The sequence below is a fragment of the Microsporum canis genome, genomic scaffold (genome assembly GCF_000151145.1).
Source record: "Microsporum canis CBS 113480 supercont1.3 genomic scaffold, whole genome shotgun sequence".
Classification (NCBI taxonomy): domain Eukaryota; kingdom Fungi; phylum Ascomycota; class Eurotiomycetes; order Onygenales; family Arthrodermataceae; genus Microsporum; species Microsporum canis.
In genome coordinates, this window is record NW_003299167.1 from 1601767 (window position 1) to 1627843 (window position 26077).

The 26077-nt window shown below is 47.8% G+C and overlaps 11 protein-coding genes across 11 annotated transcripts; 2 read left to right on the top strand and 9 right to left on the bottom strand.

Annotated features, from left to right (window-relative positions):
- Nucleotides 1-267: 267 nt before the first annotated feature.
- Nucleotides 268-2871, top strand: MCYG_03447 (conserved hypothetical protein; the record flags this gene model as incomplete). Its single annotated transcript, XM_002847895.1, has 1 exon — nucleotides 268-2871. One exon carries the CDS (start codon nucleotides 268-270, stop codon nucleotides 2869-2871), a length of 2604 nt encoding a protein of 867 aa, XP_002847941.1.
- A 449-nt stretch (nucleotides 2872-3320) lies between these two features.
- Nucleotides 3321-3965, bottom strand: MCYG_03448 (L-A virus GAG protein N-acetyltransferase; the record flags this gene model as incomplete). Its single annotated transcript, XM_002847896.1, has 2 exons — nucleotides 3321-3557; nucleotides 3618-3965. The coding sequence occupies 2 exons, from the start codon at nucleotides 3963-3965 to the stop codon at nucleotides 3321-3323; spliced, it is 585 nt and encodes a 194-aa protein (XP_002847942.1).
- Nucleotides 3966-4416: 451 nt separating this feature from the next.
- On the top strand, nucleotides 4417-6505 carry MCYG_03449 (Phospholipid:diacylglycerol acyltransferase; the record flags this gene model as incomplete). Its single annotated transcript, XM_002847897.1, has 3 exons — nucleotides 4417-4806; nucleotides 4933-6292; nucleotides 6360-6505. 3 exons carry the CDS (start codon nucleotides 4417-4419, stop codon nucleotides 6503-6505), a joined length of 1896 nt encoding a protein of 631 aa, XP_002847943.1.
- Nucleotides 6506-7508: 1003 nt separating this feature from the next.
- MCYG_03450 (aureobasidin resistance protein Aur1) lies at nucleotides 7509-8877 on the bottom strand (the record flags this gene model as incomplete). Its single annotated transcript, XM_002847898.1, has 3 exons — nucleotides 7509-7960; nucleotides 8060-8409; nucleotides 8471-8877. The coding sequence occupies 3 exons, from the start codon at nucleotides 8875-8877 to the stop codon at nucleotides 7509-7511; spliced, it is 1209 nt and encodes a 402-aa protein (XP_002847944.1).
- Nucleotides 8878-10492: 1615 nt separating this feature from the next.
- MCYG_03451 (carboxylic acid transport protein) lies at nucleotides 10493-12091 on the bottom strand (the record flags this gene model as incomplete). Its single annotated transcript, XM_002847899.1, has 1 exon — nucleotides 10493-12091. The coding sequence occupies one exon, from the start codon at nucleotides 12089-12091 to the stop codon at nucleotides 10493-10495; it is 1599 nt and encodes a 532-aa protein (XP_002847945.1).
- A 1088-nt stretch (nucleotides 12092-13179) lies between these two features.
- On the bottom strand, nucleotides 13180-14343 carry MCYG_03452 (conserved hypothetical protein; the record flags this gene model as incomplete). Its single annotated transcript, XM_002847900.1, has 4 exons — nucleotides 13180-13527; nucleotides 13598-13818; nucleotides 13877-13971; nucleotides 14207-14343. 4 exons carry the CDS (start codon nucleotides 14341-14343, stop codon nucleotides 13180-13182), a joined length of 801 nt encoding a protein of 266 aa, XP_002847946.1.
- A 434-nt stretch (nucleotides 14344-14777) lies between these two features.
- MCYG_03453 (conserved hypothetical protein) lies at nucleotides 14778-15129 on the bottom strand (the record flags this gene model as incomplete). The annotated part of the gene is made up of 3 exons (XM_002847901.1): nucleotides 14778-14835; nucleotides 14890-15036; nucleotides 15122-15129. 3 exons carry the CDS (start codon nucleotides 15127-15129, stop codon nucleotides 14778-14780), a joined length of 213 nt encoding a protein of 70 aa, XP_002847947.1.
- Nucleotides 15130-15385: 256 nt separating this feature from the next.
- On the bottom strand, nucleotides 15386-16137 carry MCYG_03454 (conserved hypothetical protein; the record flags this gene model as incomplete). Its single annotated transcript, XM_002847902.1, has 3 exons — nucleotides 15386-15400; nucleotides 15460-15850; nucleotides 16007-16137. 3 exons carry the CDS (start codon nucleotides 16135-16137, stop codon nucleotides 15386-15388), a joined length of 537 nt encoding a protein of 178 aa, XP_002847948.1.
- A 1822-nt stretch (nucleotides 16138-17959) lies between these two features.
- On the bottom strand, nucleotides 17960-18303 carry MCYG_03455 (conserved hypothetical protein; the record flags this gene model as incomplete). Its single annotated transcript, XM_002847903.1, has 2 exons — nucleotides 17960-18020; nucleotides 18089-18303. 2 exons carry the CDS (start codon nucleotides 18301-18303, stop codon nucleotides 17960-17962), a joined length of 276 nt encoding a protein of 91 aa, XP_002847949.1.
- A 1655-nt stretch (nucleotides 18304-19958) lies between these two features.
- On the bottom strand, nucleotides 19959-20612 carry MCYG_03456 (conserved hypothetical protein; the record flags this gene model as incomplete). The annotated part of the gene is made up of 1 exon (XM_002847904.1): nucleotides 19959-20612. The coding sequence occupies one exon, from the start codon at nucleotides 20610-20612 to the stop codon at nucleotides 19959-19961; it is 654 nt and encodes a 217-aa protein (XP_002847950.1).
- Nucleotides 20613-24774: 4162 nt separating this feature from the next.
- Nucleotides 24775-25326, bottom strand: MCYG_03457 (uncharacterized protein; the record flags this gene model as incomplete). The annotated part of the gene is made up of 1 exon (XM_002847905.1): nucleotides 24775-25326. One exon carries the CDS (start codon nucleotides 25324-25326, stop codon nucleotides 24775-24777), a length of 552 nt encoding a protein of 183 aa, XP_002847951.1.
- Nucleotides 25327-26077: the final 751 nt, after the last annotated feature.

Consider the following 26077-nt stretch of genomic DNA (forward strand, 5'->3'; position numbering starts at 1 on the left):
GTCTTCATCTTCACTGAATTACCTACCAAATATTCTAATTAGAGATTACATTCATACTTCATCTTCTGTCTTCTATCGTATTTATATCTTCTTCCCCAACTTGTCCCTGCTTACTAAGCATACCCATGTAGTTTAGCTCAAAAGCCGCAAAAATATCGAAAAAAAGATCAAAAAAGGCTTTTTTTCAGGCGTTGAAGATCGAAGACCAGAAATCATTCGATGTCCTGACAACGTTGCGGGCAGCTCAATGCTCGTCGGCAGCTATCAATGTTCTCAGGCAGTCGATATTGCTTGTCGAGGAAAACAAGCATACCCGTTGCCGAGAATATCAGCACAGCTTTGAAGAATGAACCTCTTCTCTTCCTCTATCCACCGGCCTTCGCTGCGGCGGTCGATAACTCGATCGTGCTCACAAAACCACGGCCGGCCCCAGATGATAGAAAACAGACAAAAGAACGAATAAACCGTGAGCCAGAGGATGCGCAGTGCCGGCAATGGAGGACTTCAGGCCATCCCAGCTCGGAACTACCTCCAAGCATTAGCACCGAAAAACTCCCGCACGACACCGTACAACCTCAAGCTAGACCTGAAGCCATCTCTCTGAACACTGTTCAACCTCCGCCAATTGTCGAGTATGCCCGTGAGAGAATCAAAATCAAAACGAAGGACAGCCATTCCCTACCAAATCGATCTAAACATGCCCTACCGGGAGTGCTTTCTGAGCTCAATCATCCAGAAACCCAACTGAAAGTCCAATCGTTAAGCCATGACTGTAACACGGCAGCTCAATCAATAACTAGGGATGTATCAGTAAAGAAGAGAGGCCGTCTCGGTGGATGGATAAAAAAATCGGCCAAGGGAGTTCCATTACGTTATACCAAATCCATGGCCGATTTTGACAGGAGAAATACTTTCAGCAATCCCTACGCGGTGCAGACAAGTCCTCCCTTACGATATATCCGCCATGGTTACAATGACCCCATCAGTCACCGAGTATACCAGCACAGAACCCTCGAGGAACACAGATGGGACTTACAGCGTCAGGCTGGCATCTGCCTTCAACTTGTGGAAGGGTTCAAGAAGGTGGTTGGCAATAAACAAGAGCCTTCAATAGATGAATATCAAAAAACAATTACCTTAAGTGAAGCTGACGTGGTTGCCTTGGTGGGGGATGAGCGTGAAAACATGTGGATTATACCTTTACTGAGTGGTTGCCGTGCACACGTTCTCCCTCAAGCGCACGATTCATACGGCCCTCGCCGCTTGGTGTTAAGCGGCACACGGGCAGCCGTAGAAGCTGGAGAGAGCCATATCCAAGAGCTTATACGAAATCTTCCCAAGAACGACCTTCCTCCTTTCACTCCGCCTCCCAAAAATATTCCTCAGAAACCCGTGATACGATCGGTATGGGCGTCACTTCCGCTAGAGCCGCTTGAGCCTGGCAAAAATGAGATAAAGACGCCTGATAAGTTCACTGTTAAAAGCTTTGCGGATTATATTGAAGATTTGGTCCTTGCACCAGTTACACGCTTGGTCCATGGGCGACTCCACCATGCACTCGGGGTATCCCATAAGGATGCGATTGGAGACATGATCCGCCGCCTCTTACTCGACCCTGAAAACCGACAGTACTTCTCTTCTCGTTCAATATGCCTTGCCATATCCTACTTTGCGGGTAATCACGCTCGCTCATCACTCCATTCCCTGCTTCCAGTTTTCGAGGGCCAGATGACCTCACGGACAATAAATGCGCTTATGCGAGCAGCTGTCCTTCGCCGAGATTTTGTAGCCCTGAAATGGTGTATAAATGCCATGAAACGGCAGGGAATATGTCCTCGCAACTGGGCTTGGGTATCAGTTCTCTCAGCGATAACCCCCAATGCCCACCGATTTGACCTGCTGGTTCGAGCCAAAAACTCTGGGGTCTTTGACGACAGGCATGTGTTCCAAGTTGCTGTCTCAATATCCATCCAGCCGAAATTTGGAAAATGGCTCAAAGATGGCGGCACAGTATCTGATTTTATTAAGCACATGGATCAAACACTTGGCAGTGACTGGATGAATGTTCGAACTATCAATAGAATGATCCTAGAGGGTTCTTTATCCAGCCGGCCAACTGCGGTCTCGGAAATCCTGGAGTTTTGCGAACGAACGTCTTTCCGGCTTGACACCACGAGTCTAAATAATGCACTGTTTTACTTCCTTCATCAGTCAGACAAGATGAACAAATCGTTTGTGGCTTTGTACTTGAACGTTTCCGAAACATTTGGCATCAAGGGCGATGATCAAACGATGGATATACTTTGGCACCTTGCGTGGAGAGCAAGGGCGTATAATATCTGCCGAGTTCTCTGGCGCCACGGCTGCTTCAATGGCTGGACTACACAGAAAATGCAAGTTAGCATATATTCATCCCTCCGCCGAGAGGTACATGGCTCTGCACTTCCAGAGCGTGAGTACTGGCTTCAGAATATTGGCAAGGTAGTCGCTGGTGCCATTCCGTTCGAAGACTTAGGGACGGACGTCAGTGAAGCCTTTAACAAACTTGTACTCGGGGTCCGAGAATCGTCCTCTGAAGCATCGCCTGAATGGCGGAAGGAGTTGGCAAAGAAACTGGTGGACAGTGACCTTAGTGTTTCGGATAGAGGATATAGCTATAAAGAGCCCCTGAACAAAGTCCTCGAGAGAGCATATGCTTTGGATGAAGAATGGGGTTCTTGTCATGACAAGCCAGTCCACTGGCTAAGGAAGAACAGTGTGACAGTTGACGTCGTTAAACCCAGGGTTAGGGTCTCCAAGTCCCGAGAATCCCTTCTTGACTCCAGTGTTAAGTTAACAAATAAGCGCGAGCCTCTCGCTCTGAATGGCTAACTATCTTTACGGTTTCAAAAAAATATTATACCCGATTTTGCATATAGCGACCCTCATGCTGGGATGCTTCTGTTTTGTATAATAATGTATCATTACTTAGATATAAACCTATATCATTTCCTGGAGTTGGCCGATTTCTTCCATACACTAATGACCATGCTTGTACCTTTAGGCCTCGTCTATCACCGGAGTATTTAGCAACATCACACAGGGAGCTAAAGCGTGACTGAGAGTGGTCGATGGGACGAGTGTTCGCTAGTTGATGCATTCTAGTTGCAGTCACCTCGGCGCGTGGAGTTGTATATCCAAATGTTCACTGTCCGGGTGTGACGGATGTTATATTCCGGCAAGTGTATGTGTTTCTCGTCGTATCTCATAGAATTCGATTCGTTTGTGTGTATATAACACGGTAGTATGCTCATACATGCCATATGTCATATCAACCGGACTCAACAGACATGGTGGCCTGGATACTCGCCGTTTTCACGCAGCGGCAAGCCATCATGGTGCCCAAGACAAGGGTCCGAGGTCGGAATTATGCCCACATCTTCCTTCAGATATAAGACAAACCGAAAGGCAGAGTTTCCATTAAGATAATACCGATGCAGCTGCTTACTCCTGAGAAATCCCAGCCTCTCATAGAGCTTCATTGCCGGCTTATTCGTTATCTCCGTCTCCAGGACGATCTTAGAGACAAGTCAGCACTGTACATATTACGGATATACCATGGACAGCCACACGCATACCTCATCCGCGTCTCTCTCGATCATGGCGTCCATGGCCAGACGAACGAGCTTGGTCGCTATCCCTTTTCCTCTATGTTCCTCCTTCACCGCAAGCATTGCAATGTATCCCCGTAACGGCCCACCACGGTGAGGTTCCAGCTTTGAGACCACGACGCCGACCAAGTCGTCCTTCTCGTCCATTGCCATGAAGCAGAGATCTCCCCATTCGTAGAGAAAGTAGCGGTAGACGTAGATGCTGTACGGCTCGGAGAGGTCGTGGGATATCAGCTGGCGCATTGCAGCAACGTACTCGTTCTCTTTTGCGGCCTCATACTGAATATAGCGAAACTGCGACGGAGCGTCCGCCATCACAGCTCCGACAGTCTAGAGATATCCGCAAAGAGACAAACGGACGGAGGCAGAAGTCGTTGTTCTGTCGACGTTCTATCGAAGTTTTGCTTCCCTTGTTGTTCCTCGATCTTCTTACATCATCGCCAGGTGGAGCTTCTTCTCTTCCTCCGCCTCTTTTCTCTCTCCCTGATACAAGAGAATATTTAAAAGACTTCCTTGCCGTCTTCTTTTTTTCTTTCTTTCTGATATTGTCGAGCGCGTTGCCTTAATTCCATGTGATTGACACTAAAAGTTGGCTGCCATCTATTTCTTTTTATTTCTTTTTGTATTTTATTCTTAGGAGGCCGCATATCTTCTTACGATACTACCTACTATCGGCCTATTGTTTGGCCTTCGATACTCGCTTCCGGAGAGATATGAACAGTCGACTGGCATCTATCTAGTTTGCGCGCGCGGTATTATATCTATTATGGCGGAACTCCGACGTCGGTTTGGCGCAGACCTCGTATCTACATCGGACGAGAACAGCCCATCGGACTGGCAGTCGAGAGCCACAGCCTTTGGCAAAGTGACAGAAGAGACGAAAGAAGAAGATAATTGCCATAAAACCACCGAGAAGGAGGTCGTATACGTTCATGCTTCAGCGAAACCCGAGGATGCCGCACCACAGGTCAAGACAAGAAGTAAACGCAGGAATGGATTGATATTCGGACTTGGAGGGATCTTTGGGATCTTTGTGGCGTTGTTTTTCGCAAATCAAAATGAAGTCATCAGCTTGGATGCGCTGCTGGACCTGAATATCGATTCGTTGATCGATGTTATACCCGCAGGCATCGTCCGGGATGCAAAGGAGTTTTCAGTAAGGACATGTAGCTCCCTCCATACTTCCAGGCTTATAGTATACATGCTTACCCTAGAATAGCAAAGTGAACGCGATGCGGTTAGCTATGATTCGTTCTCGGTGGGCCTGCACCTGCGGTCACAGGGTATTCAGGCTTCACATCCTGTCATTATGATACCCGGAGTGATATCCACTGGTTTAGAGAGCTGGGGAACAGACGAGAAATCGAGACCGTACTTCCGAAAACGCCTCTGGGGCAGCTGGAGTATGATGCGTGCCCTCGTTCTTGACACGGCAGGCTGGAAGAATAATATCATGCTAGACAAAGAGACCGGGCTTGATCCGCCGGGTGTCAAACTCCGGGCTGCTCAGGGCTTCGATGCAACGGACTTCTTCATCACTGGCTACTGGATTTGGAATAAGATATTGGAAAACCTTGCGACAATAGGGTATGATCCGACAAATGCATACTCGGCGGCGTACGACTGGAGACTGTCATACCTCAACCTCGAGCATCGAGACCACTACTTTAGCCGGCTAAAGGACCATATAGAAACCGCAGTGAAAGTTGACGGGAAGAAAGTTGTCCTCGTCTCCCACAGCATGGGCTCGCAGGTAGCATTATTCTTCTTCAAATGGGCTGAACACAAGGGTTACGGCAACGGTGGCCCAGACTGGGTAGATCGTCATATTGCATCGTGGATAAACGTCAGCGGTTGCATGCTAGGTACCTCCAAGGGGCTTACGGCAGTATTATCCGGAGAGATGAGAGACACGGCCCAACTCAACGCGTTTGCCGTGTACGGGCTAGAAAAGTTCTTGTCCAAGGAAGAACGAGTCGAGATTTTCCGCGCCATGCCCGGTATCTCCAGCATGTTGCCCAAGGGCGGCAACGAGGTCTGGGGCAACCACACCTGGGCTCCAGACGATTTCCCCAATCAACCTGTCACAAACGGGAACCTGCTTAACTTCCGATCAAACACTACCCTCGAAGCTGCGGCACGGCATAACTTCACCGTCGAAGACGGGCTGTCGTACCTATACAACATCTCCGAACCCTGGTATCGCAACCAGCTTGATGAGAACTACTCGCATGGCATCGCACATACCGCTGCCGAAGTAGAAGCCAACGAGGACGACCCCCGCAAATGGCTGAATCCACTTGAAACCCGCCTTCCTCTGGCCCCGAACATGAAGATATATTCCTTCTACGGGGTCGGCAAGCCAACGGAAAGAAGCTACTTTTACCGTGAGGATTTAGACCCCTTGTCCAAACTGAACGTCACCATGGACACGTCTGTGATGGAAGGCGAGGGCGAAGGAGGCGTGGATCGCGGTGTAGTTATGAGCGAAGGCGATGGGACTGTCAACTTGCTTAGTTTGGGATTCATGGGGACTCGTGGATGGAAGATCAAGAGGTATAACCCGGCCAGGATACCGATTAAGGTGTACGAGATGCCTCATGAGCCTGAGCGGTTCTCGCCCCGGGGCGGTCCCAATACAGGTAAGGAAGATTATATACATGTTTGCTACTTGAATTCTCTATGTGAGGTGCTAATATATGTTGATAGCCGACCACGTCGATATCCTGGGCCGGTCGTCACTGAATGACTTGATTCTTCGCATAGCTGGCGGTAAAGGTGATTCGATCGAGGAGAACTATGTGTCTCGGATCAAGGAGATAGCTAGCCGGGTGAAGATATATGACGATGAGTAGCTTTTCTCATGATAAGTTGGTTAGATGGGAGTTAACAGGCAGGTTGGGTGGTTGGTACATATGTAATAGATGGACCCAGATCAAACAGTCTAAAAGAGCATTTAATGCAGCAGATATTGGTTACAGACGATAGTTTAGAAAAGAAGATATTTCATAAAATCAATGGATTAGGTATTATGCTAATACAATACACGCTACTCAGCAGATAAGTGAGTAGCCGTTGAGGGTATGGGTAGAATAATACATCAAGGCAAGCAGCAAGCAAGGGGCGGGAATAATAATAGCTGTAAAGCACAAGAAGGGATATCGTAATGATAGCGTCGCTCGCTTGATAACACCAGCAAGAAGGATTTAAACCAATCGAACAGATGTGAAGGTCCAAGAAGGTGTGTACGTGGGATGCTTTAATCCCCAGCCAACAGGCTTGCTTGCTTGCTCGGGTCATGGGTAGAAGAGAGTCTTCTCTGTCTTTGCTCTTTATCGGTTCGTCGTCTCTTTGCATCCGCAGTATCGCGGAGCCGTCCATCATCCCCTTGATAATAATCGGGGATGGCTCATCCATTAATCGACCTGCCTCTCCAAAAAAGAAAAAAAAAAAGAATATCCGTGCTTTATTCGTGCTTTAAAGCGAATGATTCTTCCGCCGGGATATATCCGCAGATCACTAAACGAAGGTAAGAAAAAGTGGTATCACACGCCAATCACTCCGTTAACACCAGACGCCCGTTGCCCTATCCATCCCAGTATCCCGGTAAGCAAGCACTTTTCCTCTCAAGAAAGAAATATATATAAACCACTCAGCCAGCCTATATAAAGAGGCACTGGAGAGTGGGGTTATGGTGTAGGGAGCGTCATATCCAAGCAGTTAAGAATGGCATATGTTAAACCGGTTCGATTCTTTCGAACGTTCCCCATCCCGTTCCAACCTTGTATGGCCACCCGATATTAAAACATTATCATATCGTTTGTGTGTTCATTTCTTGCTTTTGGTGTCTTTGAGTTATCACCTTGAAATACCCAGGCCCGTCTCAAGGTCTGAGGAACGTTTCGGTACAACCTCTGTATCCCCATCCCACAAAGATTGCTCGTCCACAGGGCTCAAGGAACCAGAAGATATCGACGAACTGGATCCGACAGTCCACTCGTCGCTATCCATCTGCAGTCCATCAGCAACATCATAGCCATACGATCCAGGCATCGTCATTTCGGCAGTTCCCACTTCAACATAGTCGTAGTCCCAGCGCGTGAACTTGTCGGCTTGGATGCGTGGAAGGAAGCGAGATTTGACGTAGTAGAACGTCACAGCAGCGAGGAGGCCGCCACCGATAAGGTCGACGGCATAGTGGTGGGAGAGATACATGGTGGACCACCACAGCCAGACGACGTAGGTGATGAAGACTGGTTTGAGTTTGGGGAAAGCATGGCTCATGAAGAGAGCTTCAAAAGTTGCATGGCCTGCATGCAGGGATGGAAAGGCGCCAAACGGAACAGGCGCCGCGGAGAAACCGGAGGTGTATAATCTATGCAAATAGAGCGTCGATACGTGCTAGGCACCGGGATCGCCTGGCATGCCATAGTGAGCTGGCGCGAGACCGTAGAGGTTTTCATACCACGGCGGAGAGCAAGGGAAGAGGAACTGTATGATGACACCGGCGATGTTCATGTATCCGAAGCTGCGAGCGAAGATTGGAGTGATCCCGGGGGGACCAAAGATGAAGAGGAAGATGGCGCAGACGACAGGAGCGCCGTAGTGCATGATGCCGTATGGCAGCCAGGCTAGAAGGTCCAGAGCTGTAGACTGGTGGGCAGAAAGGATATTTGACAAGTTTGCGCCGTAGATGATGTTTTCCAGAGCAGGAAGAACTCGAACCCAGATTGGCGGTCGCCACTCACTGGGGATGAATCTATAAAAGAGCTGTTGTTTAGCACGGCATCCCAAAGCTTCCTCTTGAGATAGCAACTCACTGGCAAGCGTAGAAGAAGACCAGCCAGCAGATTGGCGGCAAGAAAGGAAGAAAGAATTGGCAAGTTATCGGCATAAGGAGTGAGCTTATCAAGCCCAGTGCAACGATCGTCTTTGCCAACGGTCCGGGCGACTCGATAATGCACAGAGAGAAGATGCCCAGCACAATGAGAATGAGATATTGACCATCGTATATGGTCCATCTATGAGCCTGTAGAGCCTTGAGGGTGTCTAGAGGCGAGAACGAAGTCGACAGGCGGGTAATGGAGGAAGAAGGAGACGTTCGTGAGCGCAACTTGGACCGGATGCGGCGGCGAAGTCGTGAAGGGAGCGGCAGCAACAGCTGAAGAGATCGCCATGGTATAAGGAGAGGCGGTTTCGCGAGCGGATGGTCCTTCCAGGAGGCCATCTTTGATCGATCTCCTCCCGTTGTGTCTTCTTCAGTCTGCCCGTCAATTGGGTTTCTCCAGGCTCCCCCCAAACTGATGCTGGTCTCGTGTTAAGGCGTTGTGATGGGTGAAAGCAAAAATAACCAGCCAGCACCAGCGAGGTGAAGTCTAGAGTAGAGAAGGAGGAGGAAAGACGGCGAACCGGGAGAAAGATGAAGAGATATCAAGAGAGAGAGAGAGAGGACAGGAAGAAGGAGATTTGCCCTGCTCTTAATCAACTAAATCAAAAAAGCAAAACCTCAAGAAAGAAAGCAAAGCAAAGGCTGCTGACGTAAGGCGGATGGCTCGTTTTTATTTTTTTCGTGACAAGAAAAAGGTCCGTAACGAGGCTGTAACGGAGGCCAAGGCTTGCGTGGAGGTACCGTATGATGTTACAGTACACGGATGCTTCGGATGACGGATCGATGCAGAGGTACCTCGTTTCCCTAGCAAAAACAGTCAGCATGCAAGTACCTCGCCATAACCATCTCATCTCCCACCCGTATTGCTCGCTCAGCCTCTCCCCCTTACGATGTATCTGACCAGCTTTTCCCTTGTCCAGATTGAATTCCGCAGGCGAAACGTAATAATTAGGAGATAGGGGCAGGTTCGCATGACATTAACCGTGTCGCAGCCTAGGCCTTGGTATATAACTTCTATAACTTATATGGTATGGACCACAGAACTGTCAGTAACCTGCCAACTAAAATACCATAGTCTACATCGTATCCTCCTGCTAGTTCCGCTCAATCCCAGCAGAAGCTAGTGAAATATAAAAAAAAAAAAAAGGGAGGGTCAACAAGAAAAACTCTACCTGCTTGGCGAAGCGAACCCGACGGACGTTCGGGCGCCAGATCTTCCGTCTTCAAGAGGACTCTTTCTTCCGTCGCAAGGGTCCCCGAGGTATAAACTAGTTTGCAGGGGGCTCTCTTTGGTCCCCCTCCGCCCCGAAGCCCGCTCCCCGAGGCCGAGATGAGGTCACGGTGCGTCTGGTTGCGAAGAGCTGAGGGAGGCTGGCAACAGTACGTGGCTCCGTCGAGGCGCGGAAGACGAAGCTGTGACGGCGACTCACTCGCGTGATCCTGCGAGCCGACAGTTGCAGCGTCGATCGTCTTGCTGCATATCCTTGGAATGGGCGTCGTCACGCTAGAACTCTAGTCGACGCAAGATACAATAACTTTCGTGGAGAAGTTTCGATATATTAAAGAATCCTCCAAAAAAAAAAAAACGCCTCTTTTTGATACGTTGGAAGTTTTGCTCGCGTGAGAAGATATGCATAAAACGCTGCACAATGCATGCATAAGACCTAATGCAGATAAACGGATTATGTAACAGGTCACGGGCTTTAGATGAACCTCGGCTTAGCGTGTCGCTTGCTTATCTAAGCTCGACTTTTTAGCGCTGAAGGAAGATATCGGGAGAAGAAGACCGTTAAGATCAATTGAAAACACAGAGTTAAATGTAAAATAGATAAAAAAGGGACGACGGTAGAAATTAATACATATAACGTTATAATATGCTTCGTTAACCCAGTCTTAGGGTTTTATCTTGCGTCTTGCTCTAGCTTTTCTTTGTTGGTGCTTCCATAACTAGCTCTCACCTGGCCTCGACCGCCTTATCCGAAACCTCCAGCTCCTCGCTCGCCTTCCCACCTCCGCCAGCCTCGAGATCCTGCTTCTTGACCTCTCCTCCCTCCTCGATCTGTCCAGCGACCTTGGAGAGCTCGAACTTCCTTCCTCTCATCTCCGGCCCAAAGGCCGTTGTGACCATGATCCCGAGCGCAATTATCGCCGTGGCAACCCCCATAGTCGGCCCGTAGGCAGGCGCCGGCTTTCCGTTATCTCCACGTACGCTCATCGACTCTGCAATCGCATTCACGATCTGGGCGGACGGAGAGGAGATCATGTTGCCCAGCTGATACGTCAGGCCAGGGAAACTGGACCGATACGCGGGCGGGGACAGCTCGTTCAGGTGGATGGGAATAACACCCCAGGCGCCCTGGACGAAGAACTGCATCATAAACCCAGAGGCAGACAGCGAACGTTCGCCGTGCGGCAGGATCCAGGCTGGTATCATGAGGCCGGATATCAGTGCAGCGAGGACCATGGACCGACGACGGCCAAACCATTGAGAGATGTATCCGATGATAGTCCCGCCGACGCACGCACCGGCCTTCATCAGGATAGACGCTCGCGAGGCGGCAGAGTTGTCCAGTGCCTTTTGTGTCAGCATGAAAGTGGTATAGCTGTCTTGGGAAGTGTGGCTGTAAAAGTTGAACCATGCCATGAGGAAGATGCAGTATATCACGAGCTTCCAGTCCTTGGCCAGCATGGCTCTCGTCTCGTTCCAGAACTTGCCGGCGGAGGCGCCATCCCTTTTGCCTTCCTTACGTTCCTTGCGTGCTGCCAGAAACTGTTTGGACTCGGGCAGGAAGATGCGAATGATGCCAGACAGGAACGAAATGCCCGCGCCAATCCAAAAGACGATCTTCCACGAGTCTGTGGAGCCGCCGACACCCAGGTTGGCGCATGCGGCGATCACGTAGCCCATGGAGTAGCCCTGCTGCAGGATACCGGACATCAGCCCACGAGCGTTGACCGGACAGTTCTCGAGGGCCATGGCAATGGCGTTTCCATAGACACCGCCCATGAACAGGCCGAACAGACTTCTCACGGCCAGGAACTGGGAGAAAGTAGCGCAGTAGATGGTTGCGATCTGGAGGGCGCCCAACACGATCATGTTGGCCACCATGGGCCACTTGCGACCCCATCTGTCTCCCGCCAGGCCAAAGACCGCCGCTCCCACGGATCTCAGCAGGAGGGTGAGCGTGATGGCCGTGCTGATGGAAGTCTTGGTCCGATGGAAGTACTTTGACAGCTTGACGGTCTGGATTGAGAGAGCGTGGAAGTCGTATGCATCACAGATCCAGGCGAACAGGCCAACCAGGAAGAAGAGCCAGTCTCGCGCCGACAGCTGGGAAGCGAGCGCGATGGGGTTCTTGAGCGGCTCTGGGTCTCGATACTCGACGTGAGTGACGCCGGTGACCGGGTCAGTCTCTTCCACCCGTACTTTCCAGTTGAACAGGTCAGCAAAGCACTCCATGGGCGACTGTCGGACATGCTTGTTGCTGTTCTTGACGTTGGCGTCGTTGGCGCCGCCATCCTCGCTCCCAGAAGCTCCGGAGGGTTCAGACATCCTCACCACGTCCTCACTCCTCGATAGTAGCTGATGTAGCTGATGTAGTTGTAGTCGTGGCAAAAGCCCAAAGCTGCCAGAGTTAGAAGACTTTAAAGGACCAGACAGTGAGAGAGATCACTCTTTAATGGATGGTACAAGGGTGGGAGTCGATGATGGCAGCGAAGACTTTTTGTCTTTCCATGGATTAGGACACCCCCCTGTCCCAGTACCAGAGTTGCTCAGCTGGACTTTAAACAAAAGAAAAGAAGAGGAGGAGGAGAAGAAGAAGAAGAAGAAGAAGGGAGAAAAGGCGCGGTCCATCGGCTATCCCACCTTTTCTTCCTTGCCCCCGTTGTGGGGAGTCGCACTGCATGTAAGATACACACTCTCTCCCTTCACTACCACGTCGTCCACTCCACGTACACAACGCACCCCTTTGTACGCAGCTGGGGCGTCGCTGGCTTGGACTATCGATCCCATACATGCACTTCTTCCCGCTGACAGGCCCAGAATCTGCAGCTCTCTACAGAGGTACATGGCAAGTTGTATCTCCCTGTCCCCCTCTCTATACATAGTACTACCAAGGCCGAGGTCTAATGCTTGTCTTGCCTTGGCTATACGAGCTAGCCTTGGTAGAGACGAAGCAAGTAGAGAGACCCGTTAAGTAGATCTATTTAACATCCAACTAGCTAACTAGGAGCGGGACGCCGGCTGAGCGACGGTTACATGTGCTACCTCGAAGCATGTAACTTGCGTTTGTATATAACAGCACAAGAAGGTAGGTGGCTGTCCTACTTGAGATGAAGCCGTTGGCTGTATGCCATGTAGGATGCACGACCATCTCGCCGTTTGTGACATCTCCATCTTAGCTACTCCGACTTTTTTTTTTTTTTTGATGGTCAGGATGCTGTGGAGAAGTCCTGCTTAAGGCGACGGATGGTAGAGACGGCTAGTTTGGTTCATACCTTATATATCTCTGGGCAAACTTAAGAGTAACCATAACGCTTATTTAGCTCCAACAACCAACTTCGCATCACCCGAGAAGTAGATGAGATTGTCTATCTGGTGGTACATGATAATATGCATGGAGGAGCAAGAGGGCTCTCTCAATCAGCCTGCCTGAACCACCGATGCTCCAGGGCCTCTCCTGCAGTGATCCTCCTTACCGGGTCTAGGCTGGTCATCTTGCCCACTAGATCTCTCAGGTCTGGATCGATATAGTTCCAAGTCTGAAAGGGCTGTCTGCCTTCCCCTGGACCGAAGCTGCTCGCGAGGGCCACAAAGCGCTCATAGAACGGGTTTTCCTTTCCGATATGTTTCAGGAACCCGTTCAGACCGTCTTCATCCGCAAAATAGGATACATGTCGACGGAGGACGTGATGCCACGAGTCCTCTGCCTCCAGCTTATCCTTACCGACACGGAACACCATTTCGTCAGCCATAACGTATATCATCTGGGTTACAATCAGCAAAGGTCAAAGAAAAAAAGGCATGCAGTTCGAGGAGAAAAGGAATCAGACATACCACAATCCCAAAGGAGAAGATATCTGAACTGATATTCTGGCGTGCCCTGCACCAGCTCTCAGGGCTCCTCCAGATCGCGTTTCCACACATAGTACCCTTGATCCAATTTCCGACCGGCAAGAGGACAGTGTCTTCCAGGTCTGCAATCTGGACACTTTTGATGTCCATATGGCCAGGCGCATTCTCTTCGTAGTCGATCATGATATTGTCGGCTTTGACGTCTATCACGGCAGTTAGCATACGGACGGGGTCTATCCTTGGCGCTATTGAGGGTCTTACCGTTATGCGCAATGTTTTCTTTGTGCATATCGTGCAGACCCCGAAGAGCACAGCGCAGCACTTCGATCCTTGCCTTTTTGGATGGCAATCTCGGACTGAGGCGTAGTAGGTCTCCTTTCAGAAATGGGTATATGAACATTTCCAGAGACTTTACCGTGTCAGTCACCGCTCGCACGTTTGGACAAACAGAGAGCCGCTTCTGTAGATCCAACTGATACTCGAATTCACCGGGGATCATGTTCTTGACTATGTACTTCTTTTCTCCAGCGCTTTATCAGCGAAGGATGTTTTAGCACCAGAGACGCAAACGCCGAATATCAGACACCTTACCTTGCACGGTACACGCATAGCAGAGGCTTTCTTCGTTCAATCAGAGTTTCTTCGATCTTGTAGCTGCACCCAGAATCGCTCCTCAGGGACGTTCCTGGGATAAGAGGCTCCTTGGTAGGCTGATGGGCGGTAGACATCCTGTATCTCTGGGGAATCCGCTCAAAAGCTCGAGATACCGTGCCTGCTCGAAAGTATGACCGCATTAGGTAGATAGACGTACAAATTGAAGATATTGACATCTGTGGGTGCCTGTTGGTCTTTCGTCGTTTACACAGCAAAATGTCGTCCGTCCGACAAGAGGTACTTGGCAAGGCAGAGAATATCCAACTAGTTATTTGATCCAGATATTGGTTGGTTTCCGAGAAATTTGGGGGGTCTACAAAGTAAATAACTGTATAAATATATCAATTATATAACGCTCTAGCGCCTAGCAGCTTTTCTTGTTATTGTTAATAAATATCGTGGTACTTGTTTTATGGAAATATGAAGCGGACACTCAACTAGTTATTAACTAATAATTGGCCATTTATTGTAGTTACATATTGCCGTAACTGAAATGAACAATTCCACTTCAGAACGGGATGACCTGGCTGACCTCCGCATTCCATTCGACGGGTCTCGAGAGCATGCTATATGCATGGTTAGTTTTATATTTCCAACAAAGTGATACTGAGCACACCTACCGCTTTCCCTTCTCCGTTCCCCAACATCCACAGAATATGGAAGCGGGATAGCATATGATCTCGATGGACGGGTTAGTTAACTTCGATCCAGCCAAAGCTAACGGAGAGGGTGTGTATATACCGCTGAAATAATGCCAACCGCAAAGCCTACATCAAATCTCGAGTCAGCGATGATGATACTTACACCAGGAGAAGTGGGATAATATACCTAATGTTGGACCGACGACCTTACAACGACATGGATTTTGGTCGGTTCCACACTGGAAGCATACGAGTGGAAATGGGAAAAAGAACATTGTGATGATGTTAGATCTGGTATATCAAAGGGTGCTATCTGTACAGACTTGATCGGTATACACAAGAATTAAACCGACTACATCTGAGATGAGTCCTGCTCTGCTATATAATAGGGTCATGGAAACTTGTTCAAACAATGACGTTGTAGGCGAAGGCAAAGTTGAGCAAGTTGAACTTCAGAAGGCCCATTGGCTGTCTATCAGATGCTAACATTCTAGTTACTTTCATATTATATCAGCGAACCAAGTTTATATCTTTCTTCCAGTCTCATACTTCAGCTTCTTCCTTTCTGATCTGGTCTCTAACCTCCATCAATGCCTTTCCTAGCAGATTCAACCCCCACTTGGCCCTTTTGGCCGGTGCATTCTTTGCTCCAAAACCAACTCCCCAGATTCTATCGAGAGGGCTGGCTTCCACGAGCTCTCTATCGCCCGTCTCCAACAACTGAGCCTTTAGGTCAGGGTCCTGGGTGAACTTGTAATAATTCCCTTGCACCACGATTCTGAACCGTTCTTTCTTCCACACCTCCTCGTCAAAGTTGGGCACTTTGCGGCCTAGAGCCTTTATCGCCTTAGGACCAGGGACGGGGCCCGAGGGAGCGAGAATCCGTTCGGTAACTGGATCATCGGGGGCGAAGAGGACGCCCTTTTGATGCATCATGTAACTATATATCTGTGTTTAGATCACGGTATATATAAATAGATAAATTCAATAGAACGTCTATGCTGCTTGTATGCTCGGGGTATATCGGAGCTCCTTAGACAACACCATCCACCGTCTCTTGTGTGAGTAACAGACATGAACAGAAGAATAGGCTTACTGTTCGCAGTTCTCATATCTCAGCTCTTCACCTCCATCTTGTCCTGGTACGGTGAATGCAGAGCTCCACCACTGCCCGAGATACCCATGCTCTTGTTCGGGCTTCCAGAAAAAGATGGGTTCAGACGACATCTTCAGAAGCTATGTCAAGAGATGCGAAGATGAATAGTCTCAAGTCCTAGAGAGGAAAAAACTGGCATTTAAATATTTAAATAGGCAGCTTCTTCTATGAGTCAAGTGGCTTTTTTAGCCTAGAGGCTCAGCCTCGTCTGCCTATTTATATCGACCTATATCAGAGCGGCCAGGTCGTTCCAACTACTCAAATCACGAGCATGCCAATGGAAGGGTATCTTTATAGAAATTTATTTATTCGAGCTATACGGAGTAGACATTGATATGTAGCTATCTTGAAACTCGATCTCATATCCACTTTGATGATCCATGTTTCAGAGATCGTGACTCGACTCAGTATCCGTATATCCTGGACCAAGTCGAAATATCAGCCTGGGCTAAGGCTCATCTCTGTGGACCCCTGTGGACCCTGCCTATCGCCTATGCGCATCTCTGGAGTGGTCGATTAGCCTGAAGTGCTTGGTACTAAAGGGATCATATTAAACTTACGCCAGCCTGGCACCTGAAACATCCAACATTCTTGCATTCACCATCATTGCTGCATGGGAAAGAGGCACAGATAAGGGCCTACATTATGTCAGTATAATGACCTACATGCTGTGTACGTATGGAATTGGAGATTAACATACACCCTGAGATCCTTGGGTCAAATCCTCCTTGGGCTGGGGAGCTGCAAGAGCTGCGACAGAGGTCACTGCGAGGAACAACATCATAAGGCCCTTCATTGTGAGTATCTTGTACGTTATCTTCGATTTAAGATGTTTGGATGACTAGGGAGTATATTTGGATGATTGAATTGAAGATACTCTGAATTCATCTAGCAACGTCCAGCCCTTTATATATCCTATTGGAGTGCGAGCTGAAGGATTCCCTTCATCCTCCACAAGAGCAAACAAGAAGATAACCCCTCAGAAATGCATCATTGTGGAGAGCTCGAAGGATTCAAGAAATGGCCTGACGGAGTAAAGTGCCAATCAGTGTGGTGCCAATCGGTGTGGAGAGAGCTGAAGATCAAGGATGAGAATGCAGTTGAATACGCCCTTTACTTCCAACCATCAACTGCCATCCCCGCAATCCTTCATATATGCTGTGTCCATGAAGAGTAGTTGGAATATTCATGAGCTGCACCCTTGACCAATAGTAAGGTATTGTCGGCGTGTGTTAATCTGCTTTGCAACTCAACGGAAACACAAGCCAGCAGGTTGGATCATCCTTCGATACTGCATATTCGTGTGCAACGCTTAGGGATACAATACCAATATCACCTTGGGCTTTTATTACCTCTCATCACCGTTATTTACGGGCATGACCCCCAGACTGTGACATATAAAGCCTGGGAAAGGGCAGATATGATGGTCTTCTGACACGCTGGGCTACAGCTTAATATGATCCGCGGTTCCCGGTGCATCTAGAAGCCGATCAATGCATCTTATTAAATATGTTTGGCTTGGTTCAATCCTTGTGGGTTGAAATATATACATAAACGCTTCTGCGATCAGCGCCTAGGAAACTGTGAGTTCATGATCAGGTTTTCAGGTATAGCCGATATTATTAGGAAAGTATCGTATCTAATTCAAGTCCTGGGTATGGTCTAAATGAGTCGCCATACTATATTCTCAAAGTTCAAATCGCCGACAACATGTGAACGGTGTTTTTCGCAAGTACAGCGGAATGAAATCATAAATATTCACTGTTCGTTGTTTATACCTCAATATGAAAGCCATATCAGCTGTTCAGTATCCCAAAGAACCCACTTGTAACCCATTGTAACCCATTATCTTCCCGCTTTATCGGATTCCTTCCTGTCTAAATACTCCAATATTTACGCCTTCTTCTTCCTGGGCTTGGTTTGACCGGATGATTCCCAGATGTTGACGAGGACACTACATGACAATTGAAGTTAGTGATCTAGTTGTGATGAAAAAGAAGAAACAACAAGGGCGTAGTGTACCTTTGGGTTTTATCCTGATATTCTTCAGCATGCATCTCTTTGACACCGATTTTGGCGCCATCCCTGGAAAAGGCGACATTTTTCTTCTCCATCTTCTTTTTCGTATTGTCCTTCACATCCATGGCAATGCTGTATATCACTAGACCGATGACTCCAAAGGTGATAACCAACAGGACCACAAGGATCACTGGGAGGAGGCGACTCAGAGCACTCATTTCTTCTGAGTCTATCTTCGTTTCCCTTTCCGGGAAAAAGCGTGGGGAAAAAAATAGGACAAAGGGTTTTGGGTGTGATTCGAGCGTTGCCGGGGCACTTTCAGGCCGCTTGGGAGCGCGGAGTTCTACTAGTATTTGAAGAACAGGATAGATGGAGGAGTTCCAAAGGCGCTGCTCGTGGTAGATAAAATATGAAGAATGCGAAGGAGGAGCCACGAGGGGCCTGTGGCTTATTATCTTGATAAGGCGATGTGAAACTTCAGGGGAACTGCATTAACTAAGTTGTAAGCCAGCCGCAGCCTACGTTGCTGTGGCTGTGTCGGTGGTCCCTTGCACAAGTTCAGAGCTTGAGTCTATCCGATTCGTAAGGGAAGGGCAACTTCAGCTGAGGTCGACACGGCCAGACAGACCTTTGCAGGATGGATTTCTATAATGCCTATAGTAAGGAACTATTAGCCATGGGCCCATAGCCGTAATATATATCGGAAGAGAACGTACTTCGGGGTTTATTGCTAAATAGTTTGCGCATGACCCAGTCACGTTCCGATATTAGTCATACGCCATCTTAGTCATCGTACAACAATATTTAAATACGGCACTTCATCTCTTTGGCTGAACCTAAGCGCTGAACCGGTAGTGTTGTTTTCTCCTCATCCTGGTTATGGATTCTTATAGGACAGTGTCTTACCGCCCCATCGACAATATATCACATTACTGGCATTATAAGTTAACAAGTTGGATAAAATATCATGCACAGTTGGGAAAAAAACAGACATGCACACGGACGGGATTCACCCCAGAGAGCAACGGCTCTATATGTATGTCAAGCATTGATATCACATTAATACTCCACAGCCTTGTGGGTGGTGGACTATAAAAAGATGTTATACACTTGCGAAACTCAGGGGCCGGTGGGTATATTTGACATTATGCCTGCGGAGTATAGAAAACTGTTTGCAAACCAATATAGGCATTATAACAAATACTCTAGCGAGTATGAATGTAATGCATCTTCTAGGGATAGTGGTAAGTGTGATCCTGCTTGAGGTGCATACAGACGCCAAAGGGTGCTAATTATAGGAAAGGGGTATTATTCCATGGTCTTAGTATACCCTGCTTCCATGTGCTCTGTTGAGTCCTGCAGTCGTATTTTATTCCATTTCCAAAGGGATGTCAGTAATACGGAATCGTGAGGGAGTTGTCAAGAAAGTCCTAGTTCATGATATAGGTCTCTGGTCAAGAGCTAAGTACATGGCATATATATCATAGAAGAAAATAAGAGAATAGGGTAAAGCATTATAAATCCATGAACCTCATCTAGGTCCGATACATACATTGACGCCAGATCAAAAGAAACTCCGGTTGTCCTAGCTTATTGTTTAGGGATGTCAAATCCCATTTATGTAAAAAGAATTGAGATAAACATCACAGACGGGACTCCATGCTCAATAACAAGCCACCATCTGGAAAATTAAAGAGAGCAAAAGTGACATAAGAAATTAAACGATCCAGCGAGTGAAGTAAATTATGGTAGTAGTAGTCAATGTTGTCGTCAATCATGAGCGCATAGCCATATTAGAGTATAAGCCCAAGAGTATGCTGCAGCCAATTCGTGGGTTGTGGCAGGTGATGGCGAGAACATGTAGGATGCTGATCTACTCATCGGCTTTTCGTCGCTTTCCCTTGGGAGCTGGCTCCAGAGCTGTGCGCTTGTAAGTTATGGTTCGGGTGATGACATGGCGGACACTGATAGGTCGCGAACAAGAAGAGCATCGTGGTGTCTCCGTCTGTCGAGTGGTGGACTCAGTAATCCAGTCGGGGGGAGGTAATGGTGACCTAGCGGAACAACACCGTGGAGAATCAAAGCCAGGCGATGTTGACTTTGGAGATGGAGCAGATATGCGTAGTGGTTTTGCCGAAGTAGGGGTTTTTCGGACTCTGTCACCGCTGCGATAGTGGTGTAGAACAACTGGGGAGGAGGTAATAGACGCCACCGTTGGTGATTTGCGGCAGGTATTTGAGCAGTTGCAGAAATAGGGGCTGGTTGCGGTAGAATTATGGGCCATAGAGGCAGCTAGACGATCGAAGCTCTTGTCCCTTGCGCTAGATGGAGAGGCCACGATTGGCGTGACGGTCTTGAGGAAGTCCGTGTAAGCCATGGGTGGAGTGATAGGGGTTCTGAGGAAGTCTTCTTGCTTGATAGACTCTGTTTTTCCAGAGAAGAGTGGGCTATCGTGGAATTCTGAAGGAAGAGTGGGTGACTTGGACGTCTTCAGAGGCGCAAGAGTAGGTTTCGCGGATGGCGCCATGATTGAAGGGAAATCTCTCAACAGGAGTTATTGAGAGTGCGAAAGGTCGTTGAAAGGGCCTCTGAAGGAGAGAGGAAAAGAGGCAGAGGAAAGGAGGGGAGGAGAGGGGAGGAGAACGTTGTTTTGAAGGGAGAGGGAAGTTTAAGAATGGGATAATGCCACAATAAAGCGAAGAATAGTGCGGATAAATGGCCGGAAGAATATGATAGGGCGCTAAAAAGTGACCCTTCTGGTAATAAATATGTAGCCAATGCCTCTCGGTGAAAGGCACTTACAAATTTATGGGATGCAATGGTGCGCCGTAGAGGTAATGGGTGGAGGGAGGGCAGTTCCAGGGGGGTTCGATCTATAGGATCCAATAGCCTTCCAGAACAACTGAGCAATGCCACAGAACACGGAGTTATTTGCCACAGAGAGATAATGGCGCGTATGCAGGTGAATATAACCGGAGTAGCTTCACAGTGAGAAAGATTCTGGGAAGGGGGGGGAGGAAGAAGTTGTAAAGTCAGAGGGGAGAGGGCGATATCCCCTGGTCAATGTTTCTTCTGATTCTGCAAATCTCAAGCACGAAGTTGGGCGGCTAAAAGCGACGAATCAGAGGGCAGAGGGTGGGTTTCAGTCGTCGAAAGTGGGATAGCGGCGGTTCCAGTATTAGAAACAGCTAGTCCTAATACGGAAGGGCGGGTCACAGCGTCGTAAACCTTAATGCAAGCCCGAATTGGGGCCAAAGTTAGGGCTCAGGGCGCGCTGGGGCTTGTGATTGGCTGGTTTATCACAACAACAACCCTGAAGAAAGGGGCAGGGCAGATGCAAGTCGATGCAAGTCTTGCAAGAGTAACAAGAGGGTGGTATGCAGGTGCAAGCTCAGGATGCGTGATAAGTCGGTGTGATGGGCGAAGCGGGCCGGGATCAGTGCAGAGAAGTGGAGTGTGTTGGATGCCCTGTTGGATTACCGGGCCTACTTCAAAGTAATATATGCCTTGTCAGTGGGAGGTTCGCCATGCTTGATCGCACCATATAATCCATACCTGACTGGATATCCGACTATACTATGTGTATATACTTGACTGGATGCTATATAAGCTTTGGTCTAGTCACGTCTTGGGTCAAGTCGGTTGAAAGAGATAGGGTGTTGGTGGAGTCGATATGAGAACGGGCAGTGCTGATGTGTGAAAGAAGATGGAGAGTGAGTTGGTGAAGAGAACCAACATTTTCCGGTCTTCTGGCCCCTATTTATCTTTTGATCCGACCTGCGAACTGAACATACTTGCGCGCCCTTCCTGGATATTTTTTCAATGCCTATGTGTGCCTGTCCAGGCTGTTACGGACAAGCGCCCAGGAGTGAAGTGTTTCTGTTCCCGCTGAAGGTGCGCGATATCAAAATGCTAATGTCGACCGTTGCCTCCAGGGCTTTCATCCAATCATCCCCCACAACATCCCGGTAGAGAGCGCGTATGTTGCAGGTGCCATTTCAACATCGCTGCTGGTTGGTATTCGATACCCTGACGCCTTCGCGCGCAACAGCACCAGCAGTTCCACCCTGGCGGCAATCCAGCGTCACTACAGCAACAACAGCTCGTCATAGCCACCCCAACCCCTATGACAGCGGTAACTGCCTGGTTTTCTGGCATGGTTCAGTGAGATGCATGTCATTCTTCGGCGGGTATGTGCAGGAAACAGTTCCATCACGGCGACAAATCGCTACTCTCAGATTGGCCCGCTTGCCATCCCACTTGTATCAATTAGGAAATCTTCACAATATTTAAGCTCCCGCCATGCGGTATTGCCTGTTCGTTTCTATCAAACTGAGCTATTCTCGAAACCTTATGGTATGCATAGGACTCCTGTGTTTAATTACTTATGGATCTCTATGCTTCATCTCGCGATTCTTCAGCGCCTACGCTGGGCAGAATAGCAACATTTGGGGAGATATTTTTATTTAAAGTATCTCCTGGAGTGCTATGCCAAAGATAGCAAGGGACATTGATACCTCTCATTGGGTAGCATGCAATATGCAGAGGTAAAGTATTCCTTGTCCGACGGGACCGACACTCTTGCTGCTGGTTTACGAAACCAACAGAGTGCCTTTTTTTTGTTTATCGAGTTGTTGATTCGAGATCCCAGGGGGGAAAGGGGTTGCAGTTAAGCTGCTTCTTGACTCGATAGAGTTATACCATGTGCATGTATGTTTGTTATGGCCCCTCGAAGGATGGGATGGACCAGGTATTCCAGCTCAGTTCTGGATTCCAAATTCAGAGTGTTGTTCAAAGTAACGGCTACCACATTATTATTGTTACCAAGCCTCACCCAACTTGCTAATATAAAATGATATTTACTAAAATTTAGCGCTCAAATATATACCACATTTGGACAAAAGTGGATGTTGTGCCAATTTCCTGTTGGTTATACTTTTGGCTCTGCTGGGCTTCCTTGTCCGTGCTTTCAGCTCATGCCAGTCAGGGCCGTTTGTCAACTACTTGGCTTGAATCCGATTCCGGCCTCCACCGTTCGAGCGGCAAGATAACAATACCCTGGCTAGCACAAACATTCACTGGCCGCTTTTCATTTTTCATTTGGCCACGTCAGACGCTTTCTCGGACACACCGTACTATGTATGTCATGCGTCCAGGTATATACCCACTTCCAACGTCAACGCTGAATATGGGACGAATGCCTGCTTGGTATCTCCATATCTTATCACTTTATGCTCCTAGGTGACGGGGCATTGCATGTAATATATTCAGCCTTGTTTATTTTGGGGGGTATACTCCAGCACTATGATGAGCACTTTTAATATGCATCCTTTGATAAAGTGCTCATTGACTGGCATCTTGGGTTCTATTGCATGACAGAGGCAGAGGTGGCATTCTAACATGGCAGCGGTTTTTACATCGTGAAGGATCCGAGAGTCAAGGCAGGTAAGCATGTATATTTCCATAATCGTCTAGCGTATCTCTGCTGGCCCCCAAACTCAGCCAGCGGTTTCTCTTTTCGGCTAGAACTGAACAGGACAAAGCCATGCACACGTCTAGGGTTGAATGCATCTATTTGTCAAAACCAGTTTTCGAATGGGCGAATTCCCAAATTGGACGGACCCCACTCGCTAGAAGTGCATGTACAGTCAATTACAATCAATAACATTCAATAAAACTCGACCTTGCTGCGATCAGATAACTTAATATGCTGTGGTTTATGTTGTGGCTTTATACCTAAAGTTGGTTTGGGATGAATGCCGTGGGAACACTAACAGCAGCTTCACACTAGCTGCTTTGAGAAGACAGGGTGTCCCTTTTGGGCTGTATGTTGCTAAAACAACCCCGACTGTTGTATCAAATACTATCAAAAAATTTAGTGATTGGAGCGTGACGGGAAGGCATCACCGTTGGCAAGTCAGTAAATGCCGGACGTTCAAAATAATAAATTATATTCGGTACCTATTATGATATAATTTGATAATTTCCAGTGTATATTCGGAGTTCTAAGTCTACATGGCCTTCAATATATAACATGTATGCCGGAAACCTGTCATGTACATAGAAGGGAACCTAACAAGTATTTAAACGAATGAATGTATCCCGTCATCAGCATTCCACTCCCATCGCCCTTATTTAAAAGGACACAACGGGAGAGAAACTTCCTATCGAGGAACAATACTCTCCAGAACCTGAAGAATCCAGTTGAACTGGATTCTATGGCAACACATCACTTTGGGGTTTTAATTTATTAAATGATGGTCGTGGCTGGCTCTGTTAGCTTTTTTGATACTGGAGAAAAGAAGAAGAAAGAGAAAAATTTGTTCGTTGGAAAATTATTTTTATACCATGGGTCACGTGTAAGATATCTCGGATAAACTTTCATCCACTCTATCCTTTTGCCGAGGTCCAGGTTCTATTACTACTACTAATCCAAGAACACTTTGCTACTGAGAAAGGCAATGTTATTCTATCCATAATTCAATTCCCATGCAGTATACGGAGTACACGACGACAATATTGCCCTTGTAGAGCTACATAAAAATACCAGTTGCGGTAATTTCTTGGCGAGAAGATTCTAGCCCCTGGTTCATGGCCATGAAGTAACCAAAACTTCATCCCTAATCTCACAGTAGAGATGGCCGTTTGATAGAGGTCGACCATGGACACTCCAACCACATATACCCGAGTTAATCATCGGAAATCCCAAACGCAAGCCCTAGAAGTATACCCACAATCATTCCAGCCAACATGACCTGGAAAACCAGCTTCGTTCTGCGCCGCTGCGTCATGCCCTCCAGCCAACGGCGGTATTTTACCTCAGACCTCTGCCAGCGGCCCATTCGTGGTCGTTTGTCGTGGTAATAAAAATAGTTATCATCAAAATCCGGTATTGGCCTGATATTATTCTGTTTTGTCTCTTGGGAGACCATAGTCTCACTTCCGCTTGTTCCACTCTCGAGATCGTGAGATGAATACCTCCGGCTTCCCCATCCTCTAGGTCTATGTTCAGGATTCTCCTTCACCGAAGATATGGAAAGTTTGGCATACAAAGGCGGTTCTATGGTTCCAGGCTCCATAGTCATGGGGCTGTATTCGTCTTCCGACTTTCTGGGATATTGTTCGCTTGAGCTGAGCTGATGTCTGTCACGCCGCTTAGGACTTAAAGGGTGGGTAAGCTTGTGGATACTTGATTCAAATGCTGGTGGTGGTGTAGGGATATATGGCGTGTTGCTATTCATTGTTGGCATCACTACGCGATGTCCCATATTGTGTTATGTCTGGATTCGGCTTTCACGTCGTTGCAGCGACACAGCGGCAGGGTCTATATGCTTGAGGTTATGCTAATAGCATAAAACGCAGGTCGGATAGAGACAAAGGAACAAATGCTGTGATGTTCTTTAGCTACGCCAACTCTAGCCAGCTTTTATCCCAAAGATGCTATAATATCTTAAACTTAGGCAAGATCTCTCTACCTTCCACAGCTCCTTCTATGAAGATTGTCGCATCTATCGCTGCTTCTCTCCTTTACACTGATAGGTCTCCAGAATGCTCTTTGCTAAAATGACTACTCTATATCTTAATATAAGTGCCGCTCATATGCCCAAGTATAGCTTGATGGCTGGTGATTCTAAACAGAAGTACCACTGATCAATAAAGTGTCCTTGTAGCTCAGACAAGCCCTGAGCCAACACAAGTATACCCGGAGCATGCACAGCTGCGATGGCTGTAATATAGACACACCCTCATTGTCAAATTCAGAGCACATAGCTGACTCCATAAAAAACTGAAAAACTGTTACCAGTGCAGAGGGTTTCGGTTATAAGTCGGAAGCCATCCTCCAGCCACCGGTTGGAAATAACGGCTCATTATACAAATTGAAAAGTCTAAAGCGCAGGAGTTTGAGCTTTATTTTGATCAGAGTTAACTTACCAACAACCCAAAGTCTAGATGGTCGATATTTCTATCCCAAGGACTTTGGCTAATAAGCTA